A 23,640-nucleotide genomic window follows, 5' to 3' on the forward strand; every position below is an offset into this window, starting at 1 on the left:
TGTCTAAGGGCTCAACACGTGTATGTAGATGACTGAAGAGAAGGGTGGTAAGGATGTGGAGGAGAGACACTGAGATTTAGTTTGGTACGGGGTGTGAGGTGGAGGTCTAATTATAGTTGTTACCAAATGAATATCCAGATGTCCCAACACCGTAAGTTGAATTCCCCATGATTTTTGCACTAATATACTAATGTCCTAATCTCTTGCCCACATTTCCAGGCCATTCTCCTTCTTTAGATTGTGGTTTCTCCATTTCTTAGTTGGATCTTTAGGAGATGAGGTGAGATAATCTCTGACATCTTAGTTAACTCTGAAATCCTAGGGTCCCTGCTCTGGCGCTGCCTGTGACTCAAAGTGTGACCTTGGGCAAGGCCCTGTTCCTCTGAGCCTGTTTCCTCCTTGGTCAGGCAAGGATAATTTACATGTCCTGCCCCTTGTTGCCCCGAGACGGCTGGGGACACTGGAGGTACACAGACCTGGTTGTGAATTGTGGTTCCACCATTATGTGTGCCCTTTGTAACCTTGGGCAAGTCTCTTCCCTCCTCTGAGACTTGGTTTCCTCTGCTTCGAAGAACTGTGGGGATGATGAGATGCAGCAAGTAAAGGGCTCTTAGGAGTACCATCCCCACCCACCCCCAGTCCCCCAGTGCCATGGTGAGCTCACACAGGGCTCTGTTCCCCACAGCCCAGGATGCAGCCTGTGAGTGAGATCAGGCAGCTGTCATGCCAGGGTCTTCTTCCTCCATTGGTGCTGGCTCCCAGGGCCATAGCCTACAGAGCCAGGCCTGGCCTCTGCATCTGGCTGACCATGGCACCCACTCTGGGTTGGGGGCAGGCAATCAACCTGGCTGTCCTTAGCAGCTGGAGAGATGTGGTGTAGAGCAGGGAGGAAAGGCTTGATCACTGTCTTCACATAATTAAAGGTCTGTCAGATGCGAAATGATAATTACAGGAACGATCCTGGATTTGGCGACTTACAGCTTACATCTGTAATCGTGCTGGGGCCTGGCAGTCCTCCTGTGAGGTGGTGATGTCATTCTGTGAACAGAGGAGGAATCTGAGGTCAGAGGTCCTGAGCGATTGACCTACAGCCACACAGCCAGTGGGGAGAAGGGCCCATGTGAAAATCCAGCTCTTTTGTGTATTCTCCACTCTGTAGTCATTTGACCCCAATATTTCTTACCCTTTGGTTGGCCTTGTTCTGTGTGGTATCAGAGAACCAGCTGCAGGGGAGCAGTGGAGGAGGCAGATTTCAGCTCCACCTCCCGGGGGGGGGGCAGGGGGAGGGCAATAACTCCCCTGCCCAGAAGGTCAGCCTCACCAGACACTGTGCACGGGAGGTTTCAGTGGTCTGTGCAGCATGCCGATACTGTCCCCATTTTACAGAGCAGGAAGCTGGGGCACAGAGAAGGTAAATGTCTTCCCCAAGGTCACTCAGTCGTGGCCAGTCTGGGATTCAAACCCAATATTGCTAGACTCCCTCAACCCAGCCTCCCATTGTCAGGCTCCATGTCTTGAAAGGAAGAATTTTGAGTCCACAGAAGGACCAGGCAGCATCTGGAAGGAGAGACCACTTCCCAGGAGCCAGTGGAGTAGAGCAGGGTAAGCTCCTGTCCTGGAGGCTGCAGACACGCTCTCTGCCCCAGGGCAAGGGGACAGGCAGGGGAGCTCTGTGATTCTGAAAGTCTGTAACATTCAGAGAGATGTGTGCAGAGTTTAGACCCCAGGTTCCGTTAAGGGACCCAGGGGAGGTGCTCCATTACCTTCAGGGTCCCTAGTAGTGGGAGGGGCAGCTGTGTGCATTTTGGCCTGGGGCTGCAGTCTATAGTGGCAGGGGCCTGTAGTCAGTGGCAAAAGGCAGCAGCAGAGTCGTCCCACCCCAGCGGCCACGTCCATGTGTCCTGTGTGGGGCCAGGGTTGCGGCTGCAGTTGTGCTCTGTGACTCTGCGAGCCCCCGCTGCTAATGAGGTCTTTCTCTGTGTTCTTCTCTGAACGTGGAGGGCTCTGGGGTGGGTGGGACAGGACAGAGACAAGGAGGGGTGAAGAGAAGACATGACCATCCTCAGGAGACAGTGAGGAGAAGGACTGGCCTTCAGGGAAATTGACCCACAATTGCCCAGATTGCTACGGAGGGGCTCCTGTTCCTGGAGGGTTAGGGTAAGAATGGAAGGAGATGCAGCAGCCTCTGGGATGGAGCCTCCAGGATTCTCCATCGCAGCAGCCCCGACCTCAGCCTCCATTCCCTGGGGCAGGAATCAGCATCCTACCCCATCTACAGCCAGGGGCCACTCCTGCCCCAGCTACTCGCCCTGTCTGGTCCCTCCTTGGGCGGCCTCCAGCACACTCCTCCTGATGCCTACCCTAGGAGCCAGCTGCTCCCCAAGCCCCAGCCTGCTCAGCTTTTCTCCTGCTCCCTGAGGGTAAGTCTGGGGCTTACACGATGGCCCTGCCCACTGGTGGCCCTGAGCACCCCTCTGTCGCCCTGTCTCACATCCATACCTCCTTCTGTCCCTCACGCCATAGGTGACCACCACCTTGTGGCCAGCGTGATACTAGGACCAGGGGACATAGAGACAGCTCAGGCTATTCCTGGCCTGAGGGAGCCCACAGCCCAGTGAGCCAGCCCTCATTATGCGCCTACTGTGTGCCACTTGAAGCCCTTCGGCTCATTTAACAGCCTCCCTCCGAGGGAAGGGCTGTTATTCCCATTTACAGCAAGGAGACCAAGGCTCAGAGGGGCCAAGTGACATGTTGAGTGGCAGAGCCAGCTCTTTAGAGCCCGTGCTCTTTCCATCTCCACAATTTACAATTTGATTGAGGGTCACGGTGGTGGGTGCCAAGAGTCTGTGCAGAATGGTCAGGGAGGGGAGGCCTTTGAGGCCTGGAGGGATGGAAAGGCTTCCTGAAGGAGGATCAGGTCTGGCCTAGGGGTCAGAGAGATGGAGGAGAGAAATCCAGGGAACCAGGGTGGACCTGGGATCACCATACTGGGTCCCAGAGGGCAAGGTGGGTTTTGAGGGGAGCTGTTCAGGCGGCCTCCCAAGGGGGGCCTGCAGAGTCCAGTCAGTATGCCTGGGTTCAAATCTTATCCCCACTCCTCCCCTACCTGCTGACCCCTCTGACTCCCCTCCACTCACCCATGTTGAGCCTAAATTAGCAAAAAGCGCCCTTTTCTTAGGACACGACCGCCATGTGCCAGCAAATCATCATAATAAATATGCACATTGATGGTCAGCGTGATGTGAGTGGCACTTCTTAGGGGGCAGTGCAAAACTTGCTCAGCCATATGTGGTGGCCCTTCTCTGAGCCTCTGTGCAATGGGGGTAGATACCCCTAAATAAACAATCCCTAGTGTTATGCAGACTATGAGAGATAAAGGAGGCCGTGGCCGGGGCATTGAGGCAGCAATCACTGCTCCGTGTCTCTGGGAGCAGGGCCAGATTGGCTTGCTAATGGGTGGAGCGGGCAGGCCTCTGTCTGCTGTAATGTGCCCTGACAAGGACCATTAGTGCCATTGGGGCCTCTTTATCAGTGAAGCTGCTCCCCAGGCCACTTCCTCCAGCTACTTCCTCACTTCCCCTTCCCTTCCTTCCAGCCCCTGCCATTCAGTGTTTTCCTCTGATTGTTCTTAGAGTGACCCCCGCTGCCTGCCTCCCTCTGCGCTAGGGCCTCTTCGTCCCCATCTACAGGCTCCCTGTGGCCTCCAGCTTCAGCTCCCAGGGCTTTAATCCCTAGGTTGACCCAACCCCAGCTCATGCCCCAGTTCTGATCATGGGGTTCCTGACGCCTTGTTGCTTGGGCCCTGCCTGCATTCCTTCCATGCCTGGATGCCTCAACCCCCACCACCGCCAGCTCTAGTTTTGGCTGGTTCCCAGGAGTGGGAGGTGCAGCCCCTCATTCTTGCCTTGCCTTGCTCCACTGTAAGGATTTGGACAAGTGAGGACAATGGCCTTTGGGGCATAGGACCCTGGCTGCCATGGGCCCTCCCAGCCCCTGTGGTCTTCCCAGCCCCCTGTCAGCCTTGCCTCTGGGCCCTGCATCACCCCGACCACAGGACGTCTTCCGAGCGCCTACGGCAGGTTCTCTACCTTCCTGCCTCTAGGGTACTTGCCTGGGACCAGACCCATCCTAGGCCGAGGCTCAACCCTCACCTAGGTCCCTCTCAGAACCTTCTCTGCTGGTCAGAGGCACACAGGCCTTGCCCCTGAGGAGGCAAAGTGGTCTCTGTGGACAGACAGCCATCTAGCACTGCCAGCGTGGGCTCTATAGAAGACTAGGCACTTCTTTGTGGGGATTGGGTGTTAAGCCTGAGGGAAATCTCTTACCCTGGTGAAATGCCAGGGTAGGAGAAAGGGTGTTTCCTCACCTATCATTTCATTATCAAGTCTTTCTCAAGTTCCTGTGCCATCTGGAACACAAAGACTGCCCAGATCTCAAAGCACTTATGTATAGCAGGGAGACCGACATGTGTAGAGTTCTAGAACTGTGGGGTCTGAGCCATAAGAGAGATGGCTGCATGGGTTACAGAGCTCTGAGGAGATGGGATTCACCCTGCAAGACAGGGGAGTCTTCAGGGAGGAAGCACTCTGGAAGGAGTAGGGGTTTGCCTAATGGAGCAAAGACAGGTTGCTTTCTAGATGGAGGCTCCGGCTGTGTGAAGGCTTAGGGTCTGGAGAGCCCGTTTGGGAACCATATGTAATTCTGTGCATGGGGCATAAAGCACAGAGCTGGCCTGGGCGAGACAGAGTAGGCCCTGACATCTACTGAGAAACTCTGGCCAGTGGGACTCTCAAGCTGGGGCATGACATGACCAGATGGGTGTCAGTCTAAAGACATGGTTCACCCTTTGCGAGACTCAGATGTTTAAGCTGGCCTGGGACTCACCAGCTGCACTCTGCAGGAAATGAAGGCTGTTATGAGCAAATAAGAATTTGAGGTGGCAAGAGGGATTGTGAGAAAGACTAGTCCTGGGGTGCTGGCTGGAGGATGGTGGAGGGATGGTCATGTGCAGACCCAGACTGCCTCCATGGGAGGCAGGACTGAGTCTAGGGACTCAGTCATTCTCTGGGTGGTGGCTCCTACGGTTCGACTGGTCTAGAAGGGCACAAGTCCTGCCCTGCTCCTAGCCAGGGTTTCCCTATTCTTGACCAAGGCTGGGTTTTGCTGTGCCTGGAACTGGAGCTCCTGCCATTCTGTATCCAGCTGGGGCAGACACAAGTGGCCTACTCTCTGAGAAGCCACCTCCCCAAACCTAAACCTGCTAGAAATACTGGGCCTCAGGGTGTCGTCACCTTTGCATCTCTGTTTCTGTACAAAGTGAGGCTAAGCAAGGCAGTCTGGCTCTGCGCATGACAAGGAGTGGTGGCAGCTGCTCACCCAAGCACAAGTCGCCCAACTGGAGTGACCCACCTGGGCAGGAGGGTCACCCAGGCACCAGCCCTCTTGCCGAAGGTCAGGCATGGAGCAGGCCCTTAGTGGGTATGGAGTCATGGACCATTAGGGTGTGAAGGCCTTTCCTACATTCTGGAGAAGCAGAGGATGTCACAGATACGCTGGTAGTGTGCTGAGTGCTTGCCAAGCCACCTGACTTGTATTATCTCATTTAATTCTCCATCAATCCCATGGCATAAGTACTAGTATTGCCCTCATTTCACAGAGGTGAAAACTGAGTTACAGAAAGGATGAGTACTTTGCCCAAGGTTACATAGCTTGTAAGTGGTGACAGGGATCTGAGGTTCCCTGGTAGACTGATGGTATCTGCATGGTGTGGGGATGGAGGGATTCTGGACAGTGAGAGGACTTTCCCTCCTTCCTGCCCAATCCTGCATGTGGTCATAAAGTACTAGTGGAGTGGAAGTCGGCTCAGTCTCCATCCTTGCAGAACCCACACTTGTCTGGGGGACACAGTGAGCAGGTCATGGTGTGCAGAGCGTGAGTTTAGACAGAGGGATGCTGATGCTGCGGGAGCAGTGCAGCAGGCACGAGGGTGGCAGGGTGGATCCAGGAAGGCTTCACAGAGGCAGTGATATTTGAGCTGACTTGAAAGGTGAGTGGGAATGTTCAGGGAACAAGCCCACAGACAGTGGCCCTTCCAGGTTGCAGGAACTGGTTGTGGACATCGAAGCTGGAGAGATCAGGGGGCCACACTCCAGGTCGGGTATCAGTAAGGAGCCATGAGGAGGTTAAACTGGGATGGTTTAGAAACATAGCAGGGAGCCCAGAGGTAGGGCTGCCTCCGTGACTACACCCTCAAGGGAAAGGTAGTCTTGGTTCTTCCTCACATTGACCTCTCCTCAAGGGCTGTTGACTTGTTCTGATGATCTCAGCAGTTTCCTGGGATGCAGGATATTCCAAGCTTTTTGTGCTTCTAAGATAAGGGGACGGATGAAAGCAGGGAGAAACCAGAGGTCCAGGAGGAAGTGCCTGCAGACGCCTGAGCTGGCCCCTCAGGAAACAGCAGTGGTGGTGTCAGTGTCCCCCGCCAGCCCACTTCCACCTGGCTGGAGACAGGGGTATCTGGCCCAGTGGAGGCAGCAGAACACAGCACTTCTGTACTTCTTCCAGTCCAGAGACCAGGGTGCTGGTCCTTAATCCTCTGCTAACTTGCTGTGTGACCTGGGCAAGTCACTTGGCCTCTCTGGGCCTCAGTGTTTTTCTCGGTAGCAGGGGGTGGAGGTGGAGAAGAACAGTGCCTTCTTTGTAGGCATGTGTGTGAGGAATGTGACTTCACAGACTGCCGATCACTGTGCCCACACCAAGGGAGCCATCCCCAGAATAGGGAGAGCAGTACATGATGGAAAGGCTGCAGGCCACAGTGAAAAAAGCACAGCCCCAGTGGGGAGGCTCTGACTGCCCCTGGCTCTCCACCACTCTGTGACTTTGGGCTTGGTGATGGTGGACAGGTCACTTCCCCTCTCTGAACCTCAGTTTCTCCCAAGGTAAAGAGGGCAGGAATTCCTGCCTGGCAGATTTGGCTACAAAGTGGGAGGGAGGGGGATACATTCTGTTGGGAGGCAGCCTAAAGGGCTGGCCCCTGACCTGCTTAACCCCCTCATCCTCTGCTCTTCCAGTGGGAGCGCCTCTGGTTCCTGCTCCTCACCTTCACCTTCGGCCTCACGCTCACCTGGCTCTACTTCTGGTGGGAAGTCCACAATGACTATGATGAATTCAACTGGTGAGTGGGGGCAGTGGGCAGGGGAGGAAGGGGCCGGGAGCCAGGTATCCAGTAGCTGGGACCTGGGGGCTGGAGTTAGAGCCTGTCTCCCAGGTTGGCCCTCTGAGCTCTGCCACCAGCTCTCTGTGTGGCCCTGGGCAGGGCCTACTCCCTGGGAGCCTCTGTCCTGCCTGCCTCCAGGGCTTTGGTGAGGAGGCTGGTGTGGGACTATAGTGGGAAGTGCCTGAGGTGTGGGTGGGGATTGTATCACAGACTGGCAAGAAAGAAGAGGAGGACACAAAGAGAGATCCATGCCCTGAGGGGAGTCCCACTGGGAATTTAGGGAAGGCTTCCTGGAGGAAGAGGCATGGGAACTGGGCCTTAAAGAATGGCTGGGATTGAAACCTGGGGAACTTTAGCTGCTGGTCTTAGAGACCCCTTGGTGCTTGCATTGATGATTCAGCCTGCATTCCTGGCCTCCTGAAGAGGTGGAGGGGAGCCTAAAAGAACAAAGGCTTACAGGAGCCAAAGCCCACCGGGGAGACACAGGACACTCCTTCCTGGTGCTGTGACCATGGAAAATAGGGACATAAGGCTGGGCCAGGGCTCAGCCGGGGCTGGGGCCTCTGGTCACCCCCTTTGTAGACAAGAAATCTACAGCTCAGAGGTCTCTGCAGAGGAGATAGCCCTGGATCCTAGGCCTCCTAACTCCCTTAGCTAGGCCCTGGGCGGGGCTGGCAGATGAGCTTGGGGACAGCTCAAGGTCCTTTGTGGGTACCTCAGATCCAAAGGCAGGGCTGTCTGAGCCACTTACCTGGGTACAGGAGGGGCACCTGTTTTTTTCTTCTTCCCCATTCCATTGCCTGCCTTTTGTTAAGCTGTGGGAGGTCGTGGGAGGAGGGCAAGGACCCAGGGTTCCATTGACAGATAAGGAAACAGGCCCAGGTCACACAGCCAGTTGGGGACAGAGCTGGGGCTTGGAAGCCTGGCTCCTCACTCCCCATCCATTGCTGTTCCTTCCTTTTTTTTTTTTTTTTTTTTGAGACGGAGTCTTGCTCTGTTGCCCAGGCTGGAGTGTAGTGGCACAATCTCAGCTCACTGTAAGCTCCGCCTTCCGTGTTCATGCCATTCTCCTACCTCAGCCTCCCGAGTTGCTGGGACTACAGGTGCCCGCCACCACGCCCAGCTAAGTTTTTGTATTTTTAGTAGAGATGGGGTTCACCGTGTTAGCCAGGATGGTCTCAATCTCCTGACCTCGTGATCCGCCTGCCTCGGCCTTTCAAAGTGCTGGGATTACAGGTGTGAGCCACCTCACCTGGCCTGTTCCTTCCTTTTGATCAGATGTTCAGGTCAGCGTGGCCGTGAGCAAGTCTCCAGTGCTCTCTGAGCCTCTCCTTCTGTAAATGGGATAACTCCAACCTCATCAGGTCTTCCTGAGGATGAACTGAGATGATGGACACAACAGGGCTCAAAGCTCTACCTAAACATGAGGGCTGCTTCCTGGGAGACCACATCTCTAGCTGGGAGGCAGCATGATGTTAGTATTTGGGATTTCAGGACCTTGGGCTTCTGACAGCCTGTGGTTTAGGATTCTGTGATGATCCTGGGACTCTGTTCATGGAGCTGGGTATCCACTTTTCCCCGCATGGCACCAGGCTGTGCCTCTGTTATTAATGAACATAATCAAGAATATGCTACGGTCGCACCCCTGCTCTGCGGCAGCCAAGCAAGATGAGCCGGAGCCCCGGCAGAGTCCCAGAGGTGGCCTCTGGCCTTTATTAAATGCCATAAATCAATTATTCATCTTTGCAGATGTCCAAAGCATGGGCACCATCATGAGTAAATGGGAACGTTCCCTATTGGGCCTCAACTGCAGACCTGGACAGTTCTTCCAAACTGGAAGTCTGCTGCCTAGAAGATCATCAAGTCTACCCCCATCATGTACAGATGGGGAAATGGAGGCCCAGAGAGGGGCAAGACTCATTCATGGCCACACAACCAGTTAGTGCCAAAAACATGAATTGAGGACAGACTGAAGAGACTAAGGCTTAGAGAGGTTAAGTAGCCTTTCCAATGTCACACAGCAAGAAGCAGACAGATCTGGGACAGGGACTTCAGCCTGCCTGACTGTATCATGTCCATGGAGCCACCCACTCTACCCAGAAAGTGAACTCCCTGTCACTGGGAGATTTAGGCGGAGGATGGGTTCCTGCCCTGTCGGAGAGGTGGCAAGGGGAGGCCTGCCTGGCACTTAGGGATGCCTGGAGACCTGCGGCTCCTTCAGCCTGTCACCTCAGTTTCTTGGAGTCAGTGCTGGGGTTCAGGATGCCCTGGCCCAGTCCTGATGGTCTCAGGAGTCTCTGGGAACCAGGCACAATGACTCATGCCTGTAATCTCAGCATGTTGGGAGGCCTGGCAGGCAGATCGCATGAGTCCAAGGTGTTCAAGATCAGCCTGGGCAACATGAAAAAACCCCACCTCTACAAAAACTACAAAAAATTAGCCAGGTGTGGTGGCATATGCCTGTGGTCCCAGCTACTCGGGAGGCTGAGGTGGGAGGATTGCTTGAGCCTGGGAGTTGGAGGTTGCAGTGCAGTGAGCTGAAATCGCATTTTACCCCATTCTGTAAAATGGGAGTAACTCTGACCTCATCAGATCTCTCTGAGGATGAACTGAGATGATGAACATGAGAGGACTCAAAGCTCTACCTAAACATGAGGGCTGCTTCCTGGGAGACCACATCTGTAGCTGGGAGACCACTGCACTCCAGGCTGGGCAACAGAGTGATACTCTGTCTCAAAAAAAAAAAATCTGAGAATAATTCAATTCATATAGTAAGAGGGTGGTGTGAGTGACAGCCAGGGATCAGCACTGGACAGGAAGGCCAGGGAGGGCTGTCTGGGCTGTTGCTGTCCTGAAGGACCTCCCTGCCAAAAGTGGTCACACTTGAGAGACAAATGGGACCAGAACATCTTTCAGGAATAGTTATCAGGAGCAAGTCTTGCCCCTCTTCAGGCCTCAGTTTCCCAACTGTATGGTAAGGTGAGTGCATTCAGTGATCTGCCAGGCAGTAGATTTTCCCCTGGACTCTGAGGGTGAGGGCCAGGGAGGGCAAATGCCCCATGGGGTCTTCCTGGTGTCCCTTTCCAGCTCTCTGGCAAGGTCCCAGATGACAGCAGGCTGAAGCTGCCTGGTGCTGACTCGGATTTTCTAATGACCTTGAACAAATTGCTGCCTCTTTTGAGCCTCAGTTTCCCCCTTTGTACAAGGAGGATGTAGGTAGTTCATTCTTTCTGGGGAGCATCTAAGCACTATCTATCAGGCCCCTTAAAAAGTTCATTCCCACCAGGCACAGTGGTGTATGCCTATAGTCCCAGGCACCAGGGAGGCTGAGACAGGAGGATCGCTTGAGCCCAGGAATTCAAGTTCACCCTGGGCAACATAGCAAGACCCTGTCTCAAAAAAAAAATTCATTCTCTTTGACCCTATAATTGTATCTGTAGGAATCTATCCTCAGGAAGTAATCAAAAATACAGAAAGATATGTATACAAATTTCATTTTTATGTTAATTTATAATAGTGAAGAATTAGAAACTATTTCATGCCACTAGTAGGAAGCTGGCTACATATGGTACATTAATTCAGTGGAAAACCACATGACTGTTTTAAAAATCACATTTTCTCAGGATTTTTACTGGCATAAGTAAATGCTTGTGTTGAGAAGACAGTTGGCCAGGCGTGGTGTCTCACGCCTATAATCCCAGCACTTTGAGAGGCTGAGGTAAGAGGATCACTTGAGCTCAGGAGTTTGAGATCAGCCTGGGCAACATGGCAAGACCCTGCCTCAACAAAAAATGCAAAAAAAAAAAAAAAAGCTAGCCAGATGTGGTGGTGGGTGCCTGTGGTTCCAGCTGAGGTAGGAGGATCGCTTGAGCCCAGGAGGTCAAAGCTTCAGTGAGCCGTGTCCGCATCCCTACATTCCAGCCTCAGTGACAGAGACCCTGTCTCAAACAAACAAACAAAAACCAAGAGAGTTTATTGAGTACTTACCATGCATCTCACCTCACTTTATCCTCATGAGACCCCATGAAAGGCACTTTCTTATCCCCATCCTATAGTTGAGGAAACTAAGTCTCAGAGAAGTCAAGTATTACATTCGGTCAATTCTAAGACCCCCAATTTTCACATTTTAACATTGAAGTTGAGATGACAGTCACAATTGATGGCATCTTAGAATCAGTGAAGCCTGTCCTCCACAAGGTCCTACAAGACAGTGAAAAGCAGAGAAGAGAGGGGATTTGAATCCAGCCTGTGTGCCTCACTTCAAAGCCCGTGCTCCTGACTGTGTTGCTTTGTGCAATGGGGTCCTGGCTTTGCTGTTTATACAAACATATAGGCACAGGGGTGGGGGAACCCACAGGAGGAAGATCCAGCACAGTCTTGGGAATGATTACTTCTGGCCAATAGGATTATGGGGCATTATTTTCTCCTTTACATTTCTTGGTCCCCCGGTGGCTGCCATGAGCAGGCATAGTACAGCATCAGGCAAACGCTGAGTCTCATTGCTGGGTGGGCAGGGCCTGGTCACTGAGCCCAGCCTGTGGTCTGTGTGGAGGCTCAGATCATCTTGATTCCTGGCCAGGCAGTGGCCTGGTGGAGGTCTGACCTCTGCCCCCTCTCCTCCTGGCAGGTACCTCTACAACCGCATGGGCTACTGGAGCGACTGGCCTGTGCCCATCCTTGTGACCACAGCTGCTGCCTTTGCGTACATCGCTGGCCTCCTGGTACGTGGGGCTGTTTTGGAGGGCAGGTGGCCCTGTTCCCAGGGAAAGGGAGACTGGGCCTGTGCTAGGCTGATGGAGGGCACCACCCTAGTATAAAGGGGAAAGCTGTATTTGTAGGAATGTTGTGTTTATAAGAATCTATCCTAAGGAAGTAATCAAAAATACAGAAAGATATGTATAAAATTTTTATTTTTATGTTAATTTACAATAGCAACTAATCAGAAGCTATTTCATGTCACTAGTAGGAAGTTGGCTACATATGGCACATGAATTCAGATTTTGCCCAGGGCCTCTAGGGCTGCTGCACCTCTGAGGCCTGGGTCCCCCAGGGGAGGAAGTCCTCTTGCTTTTGCCCATCTCTCTAGGCTGCCCCTTCCTGGAATGTTTGCCCTGGACCCAGTGAGAGCTGTCCTGGCTAAGAGGGCCCACTGCAGGCTTCCTCTTACAGGAGCCTCTGCTTTGGATTCTTGCTCCCAATATTCCACTCACTGAGATGCAGGTGGATCCCCTATGCTGGACTGGGGGCTCCTTGGGGACAGGCTGAAGTCTGTTTCAGAATCCCAGGGACTGGAACTCCCAAAATGTTTGATGAATGAAGTTGCATAGTCCAAGTACAGCAGCTCCCAGTGACCTCTTAATGGGGAGTCCCACAAAGGAAGAACCTAGAGGCCTGGAATCATCTGGGAGGAGGCCAGGCTCAGGCTGGCTAGTCTGGGCTGGGCTGGGGAGGGCAGGGCATTCCCATCGCCTGGAGGGAGGTTTGCTGCCTCTGCCCAGGGTCAGACCCAGAGCACCAGTGGGGAGCAGGGTGTCTGAGAAACTGGCAAAGCCTTCCCGCCCACACGGGTCTGACAATCACCCTGTGGGCCCCTCCTCAGGTCCTGGCACTATGTCACATTGCCGTGGGGCAGCAGATGAACCTGCACTGGCTGCACAAGGTAAGGGCCGCCTCGGCCAGGGCAGGGAGAGGGCAGGGGAAGTTGGAGGTGGCAGCAGCAGAGGAAGGGCCTGGCCACCATATCCCTACCCTGGATCACCGTTAGAATTGTTCTCATAGCTAATACTGAGCACTCACTATGTGCCAAGCACGTTTCTCACCTCGCCCGTCTTTACTCACTTAACGCTCACAGCAACCTTGTGATGTAGGTACTGCTATCATTCCATTTTGTGGTTGGGGAAACTGAAGTACAAAGAGGTTAAGTAACTTGCCCAAGGTTCCCAGTTTAAACATGGAAGATCCAGGTTCCTGGTCCCGTAGTCATGCGATTAACCAGCAGAGCTCCACAGCTCATACCGTGGCACCCACCCTCTGGGGGCCCTGCCTCGGGTCTCACCTGCCTCTTCCTTCTTTGGTGAGCTCTTTTGAAAACTGTGATCTGGCGATGGCATTCCCCAACTTAAAGCCTTTTCACCACTCCCAGGATGACCCAAATTTCCCTACCTGGCATGATCTGGCCCCTGCTCATCTCCCAACCCGTCATGGGACAGTCATCCTCAGCTTCTGCTACATGAGACATCCCATGCTCTCCCAGCATGTCTGCCTCCTTCCCCTGTTTAGCAGTTTGCTCTTGTCCTCCCTTTCTCTCTCGGACCCCTTCCTCAGTACCTCCCCTACATACACAGGCTTCTCTCCTGGGACTTCCTCAGCCCCTGCAGCCCCCACTGCTACATGTCTGAAGAGCTGTGTTTTTGTGTTTTTAGTATCCGTCTGCCTCCTGACCCCGACCCATCCAGTCGAGGTGCTCCTTGCAGGCCAGAGTTAACCTCCATCTCCCTGTTCCCAGTAACCCCCTTAGGGCTGGGCCCAAAGCAGACAGGCTTCACACAATTCTGGAGCCTTAACTCTCTGCCTTACGTCCGTTGCAGGCATGGTGCTGACGTGTGTTTCTGATGCCTGGCCTTCTTGAGGCCCTGGTGGGCACACAGTGGTACCCAGCTTAACAAGGCAGAGCCCCTCCCTCTCAGGAACATTGGGATCATCTCCCTTTCCCCAGAGCCTGGTTCCCTGTGGGCCTGCCATTTAGGAAAGGGCAGAAATGTTCAGAAACTACCATGAGCCCATGAGATGGGGCCAGAGTGACTCCAAGGGTAGGGGCTCACTTCTAGCTGGAAGACAGATGTGGAACAGGAAAGGAAGAGGGGATGGCATGAGCCTGGGTTGGGCTGTGTGGAGTGGGATGTGCCTGTGAGCATCCAGGGAGGCACTGAGGTTGGTTTGTTACACAGGCCTGGAGCTTGGGAGTCAGACCCCAGAGACTGAAGTCTTAGAGTGTAGGAGCCGTGAGCAGCCCCTGGTCCCTCCACCTTCCTCCTGCCCCTCACTCTACTCACAGGCCTCCTCTGGGCTTCCACCGTCCCCTCTGTGAGGGACTTTCTTCTCCTGGCCACAAAGCTGGCATTTGAAAGAACTGCACCAGCTGGCACCCTAGGTGCAGCTGGCACATGCTGTGGTCACCTTCTGGGGCCATGCCTGGCTCTCAGCAGGTAATGTCAGACCTGCTTGATCCTAGTGGAGAGACCTATGGAGCCGCTGAGCCAGCTGGAGCTGGCAGATCAATGTAAGGAAGCAGATTCCATTGTCCATGCTGGTGCCAGCTGCCAGGGTGCCTTCCTCTGCCCTCTGCCCCTCTGTGAGATCGCAGCACGAGCAGGGTCCTTCCAGGTGGAGCTGACCCAGAGCTGGGCCCGCCCCACCAGGAGGGAGTCCCCCAGAGCTCAGAGTGTTCCAGCAGGGCCTGGAAATTGGCCTGGAAATTCTCTTCTGTTTCCAAGATTCTGTGATTTGATTCTAAAATTCTAAGGACAATTTATTCTTTTTTGCCTATTTTGTTTTAATTAATTTTTGACCATGTAATACATCGACATGATTCAAAATACAGAAAGCACAAAAAAGTATGCAAAGAAAGTCTCCTCACTATCTTTCCAGACAGATTGTAAGCACATGCACATGTACATATGCATTTCTTTTTTCTTTAAACACAAACAGTCGCCTACTCCACCCTCTGTTCTGCACCTTAACAGAATTCTTGGAGCTTGTTCTTCACTGCGTTAAAGCATCCCTGTTGGTGTCCATCCCTTTCTCCTGCTCCCTGGTCTGGATATTACCTGATTCCCTAGGCATCTAGCCAGTTCCCTGTTGATAGATCAGATCAACATCCTAGCTGCTTTCTGTCTTTTGCCAGGACGATGTGGCGGTGACCTGGGAGAGGAATTTCTGGGTGAAGAATGTGTACTTTCATTATTTTGATCTTGCCAAATGGCCTCCTTGCCAAGTGCCACCGATTCATGCTCTCTTAGCAATGGATGGTTGTTCTATAAAAACACCCTTGCCCATAAAGCATCAGCTGATTTCTTGGCTTTTGTCAGCCTGATGGGTGAAAAATGGTATCTTGCTGTAGTTTTCATTTGCATTTCCCTTCGGGCGAGTTAGATTCATTCACATTTTTCACATGTTTGGTTGAGTAACTTGTGTTTTCTTTTCTATAAAACTGTCTCTTCATGTCTTTTGCCGTTTTTGCCATTGCTTTTTGCTTATTCATTTGCAGGAACACTTTATAGATGTGGGAAATTAGCTATTTGGCTAACAAACTGCAAATAATTCTTCCTAGTTTGTCATTCATCCTTTGACTTTGTTCATTGTGTTTTTACCATGGGGGTATATTTTTTTTTAATTGTTACGTACTTGAATCTGTCATCTCTTGATAACTCCTTGGTTTTGTGTCAGACTCAGAAAGGTCTTTCCCACTCCAAGATTATAAAAATTGCTCTATGGTGTCACTTGGTAATTATATATCTCCACGTTTTTAACATTTATTTTTTCTCTTTTGGAAGCTATTTTGGGGTATAGTGTGATCTTACTCTGTTCTTTTTAGATGGCTTCCCAATGTTCCCAACTCTCTCTACTGAGAATTTGTCCTTTACTCATTTGAGATGCTATTTTTATCATACACTAAATTTTCTTTATGTATTCAGATCTATTTCTGAACTTTTTGCTTATTTTCATTTATCTATCTGGTCTTATATCAGTATCACAGCACTCTAAAGACCACAGTTTTATAGTATGTTTTAATCATGAACTTTATTTTGAGAGTCTCTGGTTCCCCTGGGTCCTGAGGAGGGGAGGACAGAGATGCTCAGGACAGGGTAAGAGGGAGCCATTCACAGCAGGCTGGGTGCTGAGTAGATCTGGTGCCCATATGGGGACCAGATCTCCTCCCTCCTCCTCCCCAATCTGCCAAAATCTCCTGTTTCCCAGAAATCTCTCCCAGGTGAGTGTTCAAGAGAAATTGATGTACCCAGGAGGTGAGGGAGCAGGCTGAAGGATTCTTGGGAGCTTTACAGTAAACAAGAGACCCTTTCACTGAGATGCCCCGCTTCCTGTCCCACCTACCACCTCTGTGAGGTGCTTTGGTTACAGCTCACACCTCCCCAGCCTGCCCTGAGCACACTACTGCACTGCTCTTGTGTCCTCGCCTGACTCCCCTGCCTCAGTGGCAACAGCCCCCAACCCAGGACCTGCACAGAGGAGGTGTCTGTCAGGGACCCAACCTGAACCCCAGAGAGGAGCACTGGGTACCACACGGCCCCAAGGCAATTTACTAGCTGGGCTGGGGCTGGGGCTTCTGCCTCCTACCAAGCCTCCATCAGCCTCTACCTGCCATCTGCTGTGTCTACTTCATCACCTCTCCTGGTGAATTCAGACTTCTCTCCATGCACTGGCCCCAGCTTTATGGTTTTTCCTGGTATCCAGCCTCTGTCCCTCCAGCAGCGGCTTAAGGAAGGCACATTCACTGAGCGCCTCCTGCGTGTGCCAGGCACTGTGTTCACCATAACAGCAGTAACCATCATTTATCGGGTGCTGACCACATGTGTCGGGCACCTTTCACTCAGAAAATCACAATCATTTCACTCCTTACGATAACCCTTTTCCCGTGATACCATGCTCACTTTTTTAAATGATACCACTGATACTTAGTAAGCATTTTCTTCTGACCAGCCATTGTACTAAGCATTTCACTTGCATTTCCTCATTGATCTTCCCCAACCGCCTTCCACGTAGGTACTCACTATCCCTGTTTCACAGCTCTGGAAAGGTTCCTGGAGAGGATGTGGAAAGATCCCCAGTAGGTAGCAGAGCCAGGATTTGACTGAAGACTGTGACTCAAGTGAGGCTCTTAACCCTGGGCCAACTGTCTGCCATTTGGACTGCAAATCCCAGAGGTCAGATACCCCTAAGAGGCCAGCCATTGCACCTCTGCAAGGCAGGATTCCACCTTCTCTCAGGTCCCAACACCCTGGCCAGACTCATCGAGTGAATGAAAGACTCTATTGTATCCCCTGTTCCCACCATTGCCATTACAAGCCACAGTCCCACAAGGACAGAGAACTCAAGGCCACTTTCTCAGAGGAGGACGGTGGTCTGTCTCTAGGCCTTTAGGGTGGGATTCATCCTTCTCAGTCAGATTTCAGGAGCGATGGTGGTTGCGTTGTTGGGCGTCAGTGCTATTGCTGTGACTTAATGATGCAAGGTAGGGGGAGTCCCACAGACACTGAACATGCAGTGATGTTGCTGAGCGTGATGATTACCGCCAAAGCAACTGTGGAACCCAGAGATAATAACATTTTTAGTTGTATTAGGGTTTGGGGAATCAGTTTTATTGCAAGTCATTTCCATTAACAGTTAGGTATTGTGATGAGACGCTCCCAGAAACCACCCTTAACTCGCTGTGTGCAGGGCCTCCTCCCACGATGGCCACAAGGGGGCAGCTGCGCGCCGGGGTCAGCCGGGAGGAGGGGCCTGAGTGCCGAGGGCGGGGTTCTCAGGGGTTCGGAGGCGCCGCTGGACCTCCCTGAGACTGCACAGCCCAGCATGCTGTCAGAGAAAGCACACACCCCCTCACCCCCTGAGATGCCCAGAAGGTGTTCGCTTCTGGTTCTGCCCCTTCGAGGCTCCGTGACCCAGCCAGCTGTTCCGCTCCCCGAACCTCGCTTCCCGTGTGTGAGATGAGGATGCCCATACCTCCGCTGAACCAACCTGGGGACCACGCGAAGCACCCCCACAGGCCCAGGCACGCTTGTGCCTCTTCCCGCCCTGAGCCCTGAGCCCGCATGTCACAGCCCCTCCAGCTGCTCACCTGTCTCGGCCTCACTCGCGTCTTGTGGGGGAACATTCGTTTCCAGGCTGATGGGCTGTAATGAAAAGCCCCCAAAGGGAAACTTCATCCAGGCGAGATTCAGCCTTCCCCGCCAGCGAGTGAAGGTCCCTGGGCAGGGAGCGGAGATGCTGGCCACCGCCCCACGCTCATCGTCTAGAAATGCCACTGTCCCTGCTCAGCGTCAGAGGGTTCTTGGCCGCTGCTGCCTCTGGGAAAAGTTGCCTCGGGAGAAAGGGAGTGAGGGCCCTGCCAGCAGCGAGAATGGCTCCAGGGAGGCAGGGCAGCTGGCAGTGCTGTGGGAGGACAGGCCTTTGGAGGGAGGTGGGAGACGAGTCTAGAGAAACCAGGGAGACAGAGGTGGCGGCTTTGACCCTTCCAGAGACTGGGAGCTGCGGGAGGCTTTGGAGAAGAGCCACAACCTGGGCTTTAGAGAGACAGGCCTGGGGGTGGGGAGGGTGGTGGGTGGAGTGAGATCCATGGCCAGGGGCAAGGGGCTGGGGGCCGAGGAGCCGAAAACCTCTGCTGAGCTTCACATGGTTGAAGATTTCAGGTCTCACCTGTCCCCAGAGATCTCTGTCCCTTGGAGGTGCCACCTCATCCTCCATGAGAGCTGTGCTTTGCTTTCTTCTGGAGGCTGCAAGGAGGGTGGCCCCCATAATGGTGGACCTGGATGCTGGGAGTCCGGGAGAGGGCACACTGTGGAGATGGGGCAAGTGGAGCTGTGTTTCACCACCCACCCCTGCCTGAAGTGCCACTGTGAGCCCAGCCCAGGGAGCCCACTCCAGGCTCCTGCAGTGGACCCAGGTCCTCAGCCTCCTTCCCCTAAGGCCTGGGCATGGCCTTGGCAAGTGGGTTTCCTCCTCTGCTGTGCCATGCTGAGGTGACAGGAGGCTGGGCGGGTGTAACTAACCTGCCAGGCCCAGGGAGGTATCCCTACTGAATGTCCTCCCTCCTCACAGCTCCCTCCTCCTCCTGTCCCCATCCTCCCTTTCATTTCTCGCTGTCCCTTCCTCGCTGGGTCTGCCAGCCTCCTCCTGCCTCAGTCTCTCCCTGCTGTGTCTGTCTGCCAGTCTCTGGTTTCCTGGCAGCCCATGCCTGTCTCTTTCTTCCCTCCCCTCTGCCCTGCTCCATCGGCCTCTCCTGCTCCCTCTGTCTCTCCCTTTGGTGCCTCTCTTAGACACACTGGGAACCCTCCCACCCACTCTGAGTCTCTGTCTGGTGACTCTTCCCCCTCCAGATCGGGCTGGTAGTCATCCTGGCGTCCACGGTGGTGGCCATGTCGGCCGTGGCCCAGCTGTGGGAGGACGAGTGGGAGGTGCTGCTGATCTCCCTGCAGGTGAGTGGGGAGGGGGCCTGGATGGCTGCTCCCCCAGGACCCTCACAACAGCGTTTCTGTCATTTCCCTTCCTCTAGACCAAGGCCCAAAGAGGGGCAGGGAGGGGCCCAGAGTCACAGAGCAGGTCAGAACTAGGGAGGATGCCAGGGTCCTGAGGCTCCCAGTGTCCTCAGTTGGCAGGTGGAGACATGGTTGCCTGCCCATGGGTAGAAGTAGGAGGCTGGTGACACAGGGTCTGGGCAGAGCTGGGCGTCATTGGTCTCCCTTCCCTCTCCCTGCACGCAGGGCACAGCGCCATTCCTGCATGTGGGGGCCCTGGCAGCAGTCACCGTGCTCTCCTGGATTGTGGCAGGACAGTTTGCCCGTGCAGAGCGGACCTGTGAGTAGAATTGTGAAGAGCCTGCCCCTCCAATCCCTGCAGGTGCCAAGACCAGCTGGCGCTGCCATGACCTGGGCTTTCCCTGGGTGGCCTGGGGATGGGGTGGGGTCCCTGCACTCAGTGAGGGGGATCCTGGCTCAGAGTGGCCCACAGAGTCCATGGAGGGTTGCAGCTTTGGTCGGCCTCACACTGTATTCCTCCTCCATGTCTCTCTCTGCCTGCATGCACGTGTGTCTGTGTGAGTTAGAGGCGGGGTTCACCTTCCCAGCAAGAATAAAGGCTGCCTCCAAAAGTGCCTGGATCCTGACGGGTCGGGGGTAGAGGGGTGCAGCATTGCACCCCAACCTGCCCAGGGCTCACCAGGCAGCACTAACAGCCCCTTACCTGCAGCCTCCCAGGTGACCATTCTCTGTACCTTCTTCACCGTGGTGTTTGCCCTCTACCTGGCCCCTCTCACCATCTCTTCTCCCTGCATCATGGAGAAGAAGGACCTTGGCCCCAAGCCCGCCCTCATTGGCCACCGTGGGGCCCCCATGGTGAGTGCCACCTCAGAGTCCTAACAGCCCCATGGGGTGGGGTGCGATGGGGAGACCTTCTTGGGAAATTGATATATGTAACAGTAGCAACCATCTGTAGCTTTTGAGGGGAGGTGCATGGGAAGGATTGGTAAAAAGGCCAGGAGTGCTGGGATGGAAGCACATCTTAGCGTCCTGAAGGCGTCTTCCTAAAAAGATTTCACTTTTGTCTTAAGTGCCCTGTGAAGATGCAGAAGGGTTTTAGGCCCAGGCTAGACCCAGGTGCAGGTTAGGAAGGCCCAGGAGATGGATGCTGAGTGTGGGGCCTGGGGGCTGCCACCAGGCATCAGGAGAACCCTCCAGGAGAGCTGGGAGGCAGCTCAGAGCCCACTGTGACAGTGAGTACGGCTGAACCAGCTTGAGTTGGAGAGAGAGGAAGGGGTCAAAGTCAGTGCCGCATTCTGCCACTGGGGCGCCCCATGGCCCTGCAGGAGTGCTTCGGTGAGAGGGCAGGCTCCAGAGCTGTGCTGCCTGAGTTAGCATCCCGGCACAGGCCCTCACCAGCTGTGGGAGCCCCAACAGTTTCCATCTCTGTGCCTGGTTTCCTCGTCTTGTACCATGGGATTAGAGAGAGCACCTGCCGTGGGACTATGAGGAGCAGGAGTTAGCATGTGTGCAGTGCCCAGATAATGCACGTGGCGCACAGAAAGTAAGAGGTAGACACTGCTGTTACCTTGGGCACGGCCATCTTTCTGGACCAGGGTCTCTTCCTCCATGAAAGCCTTGAACCCTGGGCTTCTCAACAGAGGCAGTACCACTCCCACCCTGCTGAGGGGGCGGGGGTGTGGGCACTTCCTGAGGGCTTGGCTTCCCGGTGTTTCAGGCTGTTGTGGGACCTCAGGGTAGTAAGGGGGCCTCACATAACTGCTTTAGAAGGAGGTGCTGGGTCTGCCGGGCTACCACTCACTCTGGAAGTCTGGCCCCCTGTGTGTGGTGGGTGTTATTTTCTCAATAAGACTCCAGCCCCTGAGCCAGACTCCCGTGCTGACCCCAGCCCCTCCCAGAGGCAGCCACTGGGGATCTGGATCTGGGGTCCAGTTTGGCCACATGCTGCCTGTGCATCTTGGAGGGGGTCACCAGTCCACTCTGTGCCTCAAAGGTATGGATGCCCCTGCTGCTGGTTATTGTGAGGATCAGTTGGAGCCCAGCCTTCCCAGCGGGGACAGGGGAACTCTTCTGAGGGGCTCAAAATGACGGCCTCTCCTGTCTCTGTAACTCAGATTACCATCTTCCGGGCTCCCTCCAGCGGCTAGGGGACACAAGTGGTATGCTGAAGCAGGAAGGTGGGTGTGTGAGGTGGCCCCAGCGAAGATGGTTTTCTTTAGTAGAAAAAGATCAAATATATGTAGAAGTGGAGAAAAGCGTATAATGACTCACCTAATGAAGAAGGATGTAATGAATCCGATCCCATACTTATCAACATTTGGCCATTCTTGCTTCATCTGTCTGCTACTTTTTTTTCTGGGGTAGTAAAGCAAATCTTAGGCATCGCATCATCTTACCCATAGGCACTTCAGCATATATCTGTACACATGAGGACTTTAGAAAGATACATAACCACAATGCTGTTATTACACCCAGCCAATATTAAGGATAATGATTCCTTAATATTATCTAAAATAGAATCCATGTTCGATTTCCCTTTATTGTCTCAAAAATATCTTTTTACAGTTTAGTTGTTAAAAATCAGGATCCAAATGCAGTCCACAGCATGCATCTGGTTGGTGTGTCTCCGGAGTGCCTTTTGGTCTGTAACAATCCCCTCGCCGGACTCGGTGGCTCATGCCTATAATCCCAGCACTTTGGGAGGCCGAGGCAGGCGGATCACCTGAGGTCAGGAGTTCGAGACCAGCCTGACCAACGTGGAAAAACCCCATCTCTACTAAAAATACAACATTAGCTGGTGTGGTGGCGCATGCCTGTAATCCCAGCTACTCAGGAGACTGAGACAGGAGAATCACTTGAACCCAGGAAGCAGAGGTTGCAGTGAGCCGAGATTGCACCATTGCACTCCAGCCTGGGCAACAAGAGTGAAACTCTGTCTCAAAAAAAAAAAAAAAAAAAAAAAAACACCCTCCCTTTTTTCCCTTAGGCTGTTCATTTGTCCTGAGAAACTCAGTCATTTGTCCTGTGGGATTTTTCACATTCTGCAACTGGCTGATCATGCCCTGGTGGTAGCTTTTGAGGGGCTGGCAAGGGTCGTCTCTGTGTGTCCCTGTGCATTGCCTTGGGGGTCTCTGACTCTGGGTCCACCTGTCTGTGTGTGGTGGGCCCAAGTGTACATCTCTGTCTTAGAGACTGTGTGCCCCGGACGTGTTGTTCCTATGCAGATGCGGCCTGTCCCTCTGTGCGTATGTGTACGTGTACTTTAATATTTGATTGCACTAACTCTGAAGCTAGGACTCTTTTTTAATAATACTTTGAGTTGCTGTTTTATAAATCCAGGTCTCCATAACCATAGTGCCCTGCCCACCTGAGTAACTACCCCCCTGCCCCCATGGACAACTTCCTGACAACAGAACCCCACTTGGACGGGCCTGAGGCAGGTGCAAGCTCTGAGATGGAGACTAAGAATTCACCCCAGCAACATGTATGCTTCTGGGGCCTTCCTGGAGTCCTGAGTCTGGCCAGGGAGGGCCAGGTTTCCACATCTTTCTCCAGGAGGCCAGCACCTAACCCAGAGAGACCTTAACTGTGTCTAAAAGCTTCCAAAAAAGACTTTCCCCTTCCCAAACACTTCCTCTGCCCTGAGGGTCTTCGTAACCCCTCCCAAGCTTCTGCTTTCTGCAGCCCCAGCCCATGCAGCAGGGAGCATGGGCCCCTGTCAAGTGGTCCCTGGTGGAAGGCCCGGCCACAGGATATTTAGAGATGGGTGGGATTCCACTGAGTCTGTACCTCTCTCTTCATGCCTTTATAGTCCTGCTCCCCCTGGGAGTGCCTCACACAGCCCACTGGTCTGGGAGACAGGTAACATGTCCTCCAACAGTGCTGTGTGCCAGGGACAGGGGAAGAAAGAAACTCATAACAGAGACCCTGCTGTGTGCCTGGTCCTGGGCTAGGGTCTCTGACATTTGTTATCTCACCTATGAGGTTGATAGTGTTCGCCCATTTGATAGCTAAAGAAACTGATGCCCAGGCTCTGTGTCTGGGAAGTGGAATTGCACCTTTTCAGTCTGTTCCAAAGCCCTCACCACTCCCTGGCTCCCCAGTGCTAGGATGTGTCACAGAAGAGGGGAGTGGCTGGGGAACATCGTCGCC

General features: G+C 53.6%; 1 protein-coding gene across 8 annotated transcripts in view; it reads left to right on the forward strand.

The window, feature by feature from the left end:
• Nucleotides 1-23,640, forward strand: part of GDPD5 (glycerophosphodiester phosphodiesterase domain containing 5) — a 90,941-nt gene that overhangs the window by 56,930 nt on the left and 10,371 nt on the right. For all 8 annotated transcript variants that reach the window (XM_017885213.1, XM_017885214.1, XM_017885215.1 and 5 more), the window contains exons 4-9: nucleotides 7,071-7,174; nucleotides 11,844-11,937; nucleotides 12,816-12,875; nucleotides 19,330-19,428; nucleotides 19,714-19,807; nucleotides 20,198-20,343. In XM_017885213.1, the coding sequence (XP_017740702.1) occupies nucleotides 7,071-7,174; nucleotides 11,844-11,937; nucleotides 12,816-12,875; nucleotides 19,330-19,428; nucleotides 19,714-19,807; nucleotides 20,198-20,343 (597 nt within the window). The remainder of the gene's footprint in view (nucleotides 1-7,070; nucleotides 7,175-11,843; nucleotides 11,938-12,815; nucleotides 12,876-19,329; nucleotides 19,429-19,713; nucleotides 19,808-20,197; nucleotides 20,344-23,640) is intronic.

Source organism: Rhinopithecus bieti, unplaced genomic scaffold (genome assembly GCF_001698545.2).
Source record: "Rhinopithecus bieti isolate Rb0 unplaced genomic scaffold, ASM169854v2 scaffold_14549, whole genome shotgun sequence".
Lineage (NCBI taxonomy): Eukaryota > Metazoa > Chordata > Mammalia > Primates > Cercopithecidae > Rhinopithecus > Rhinopithecus bieti.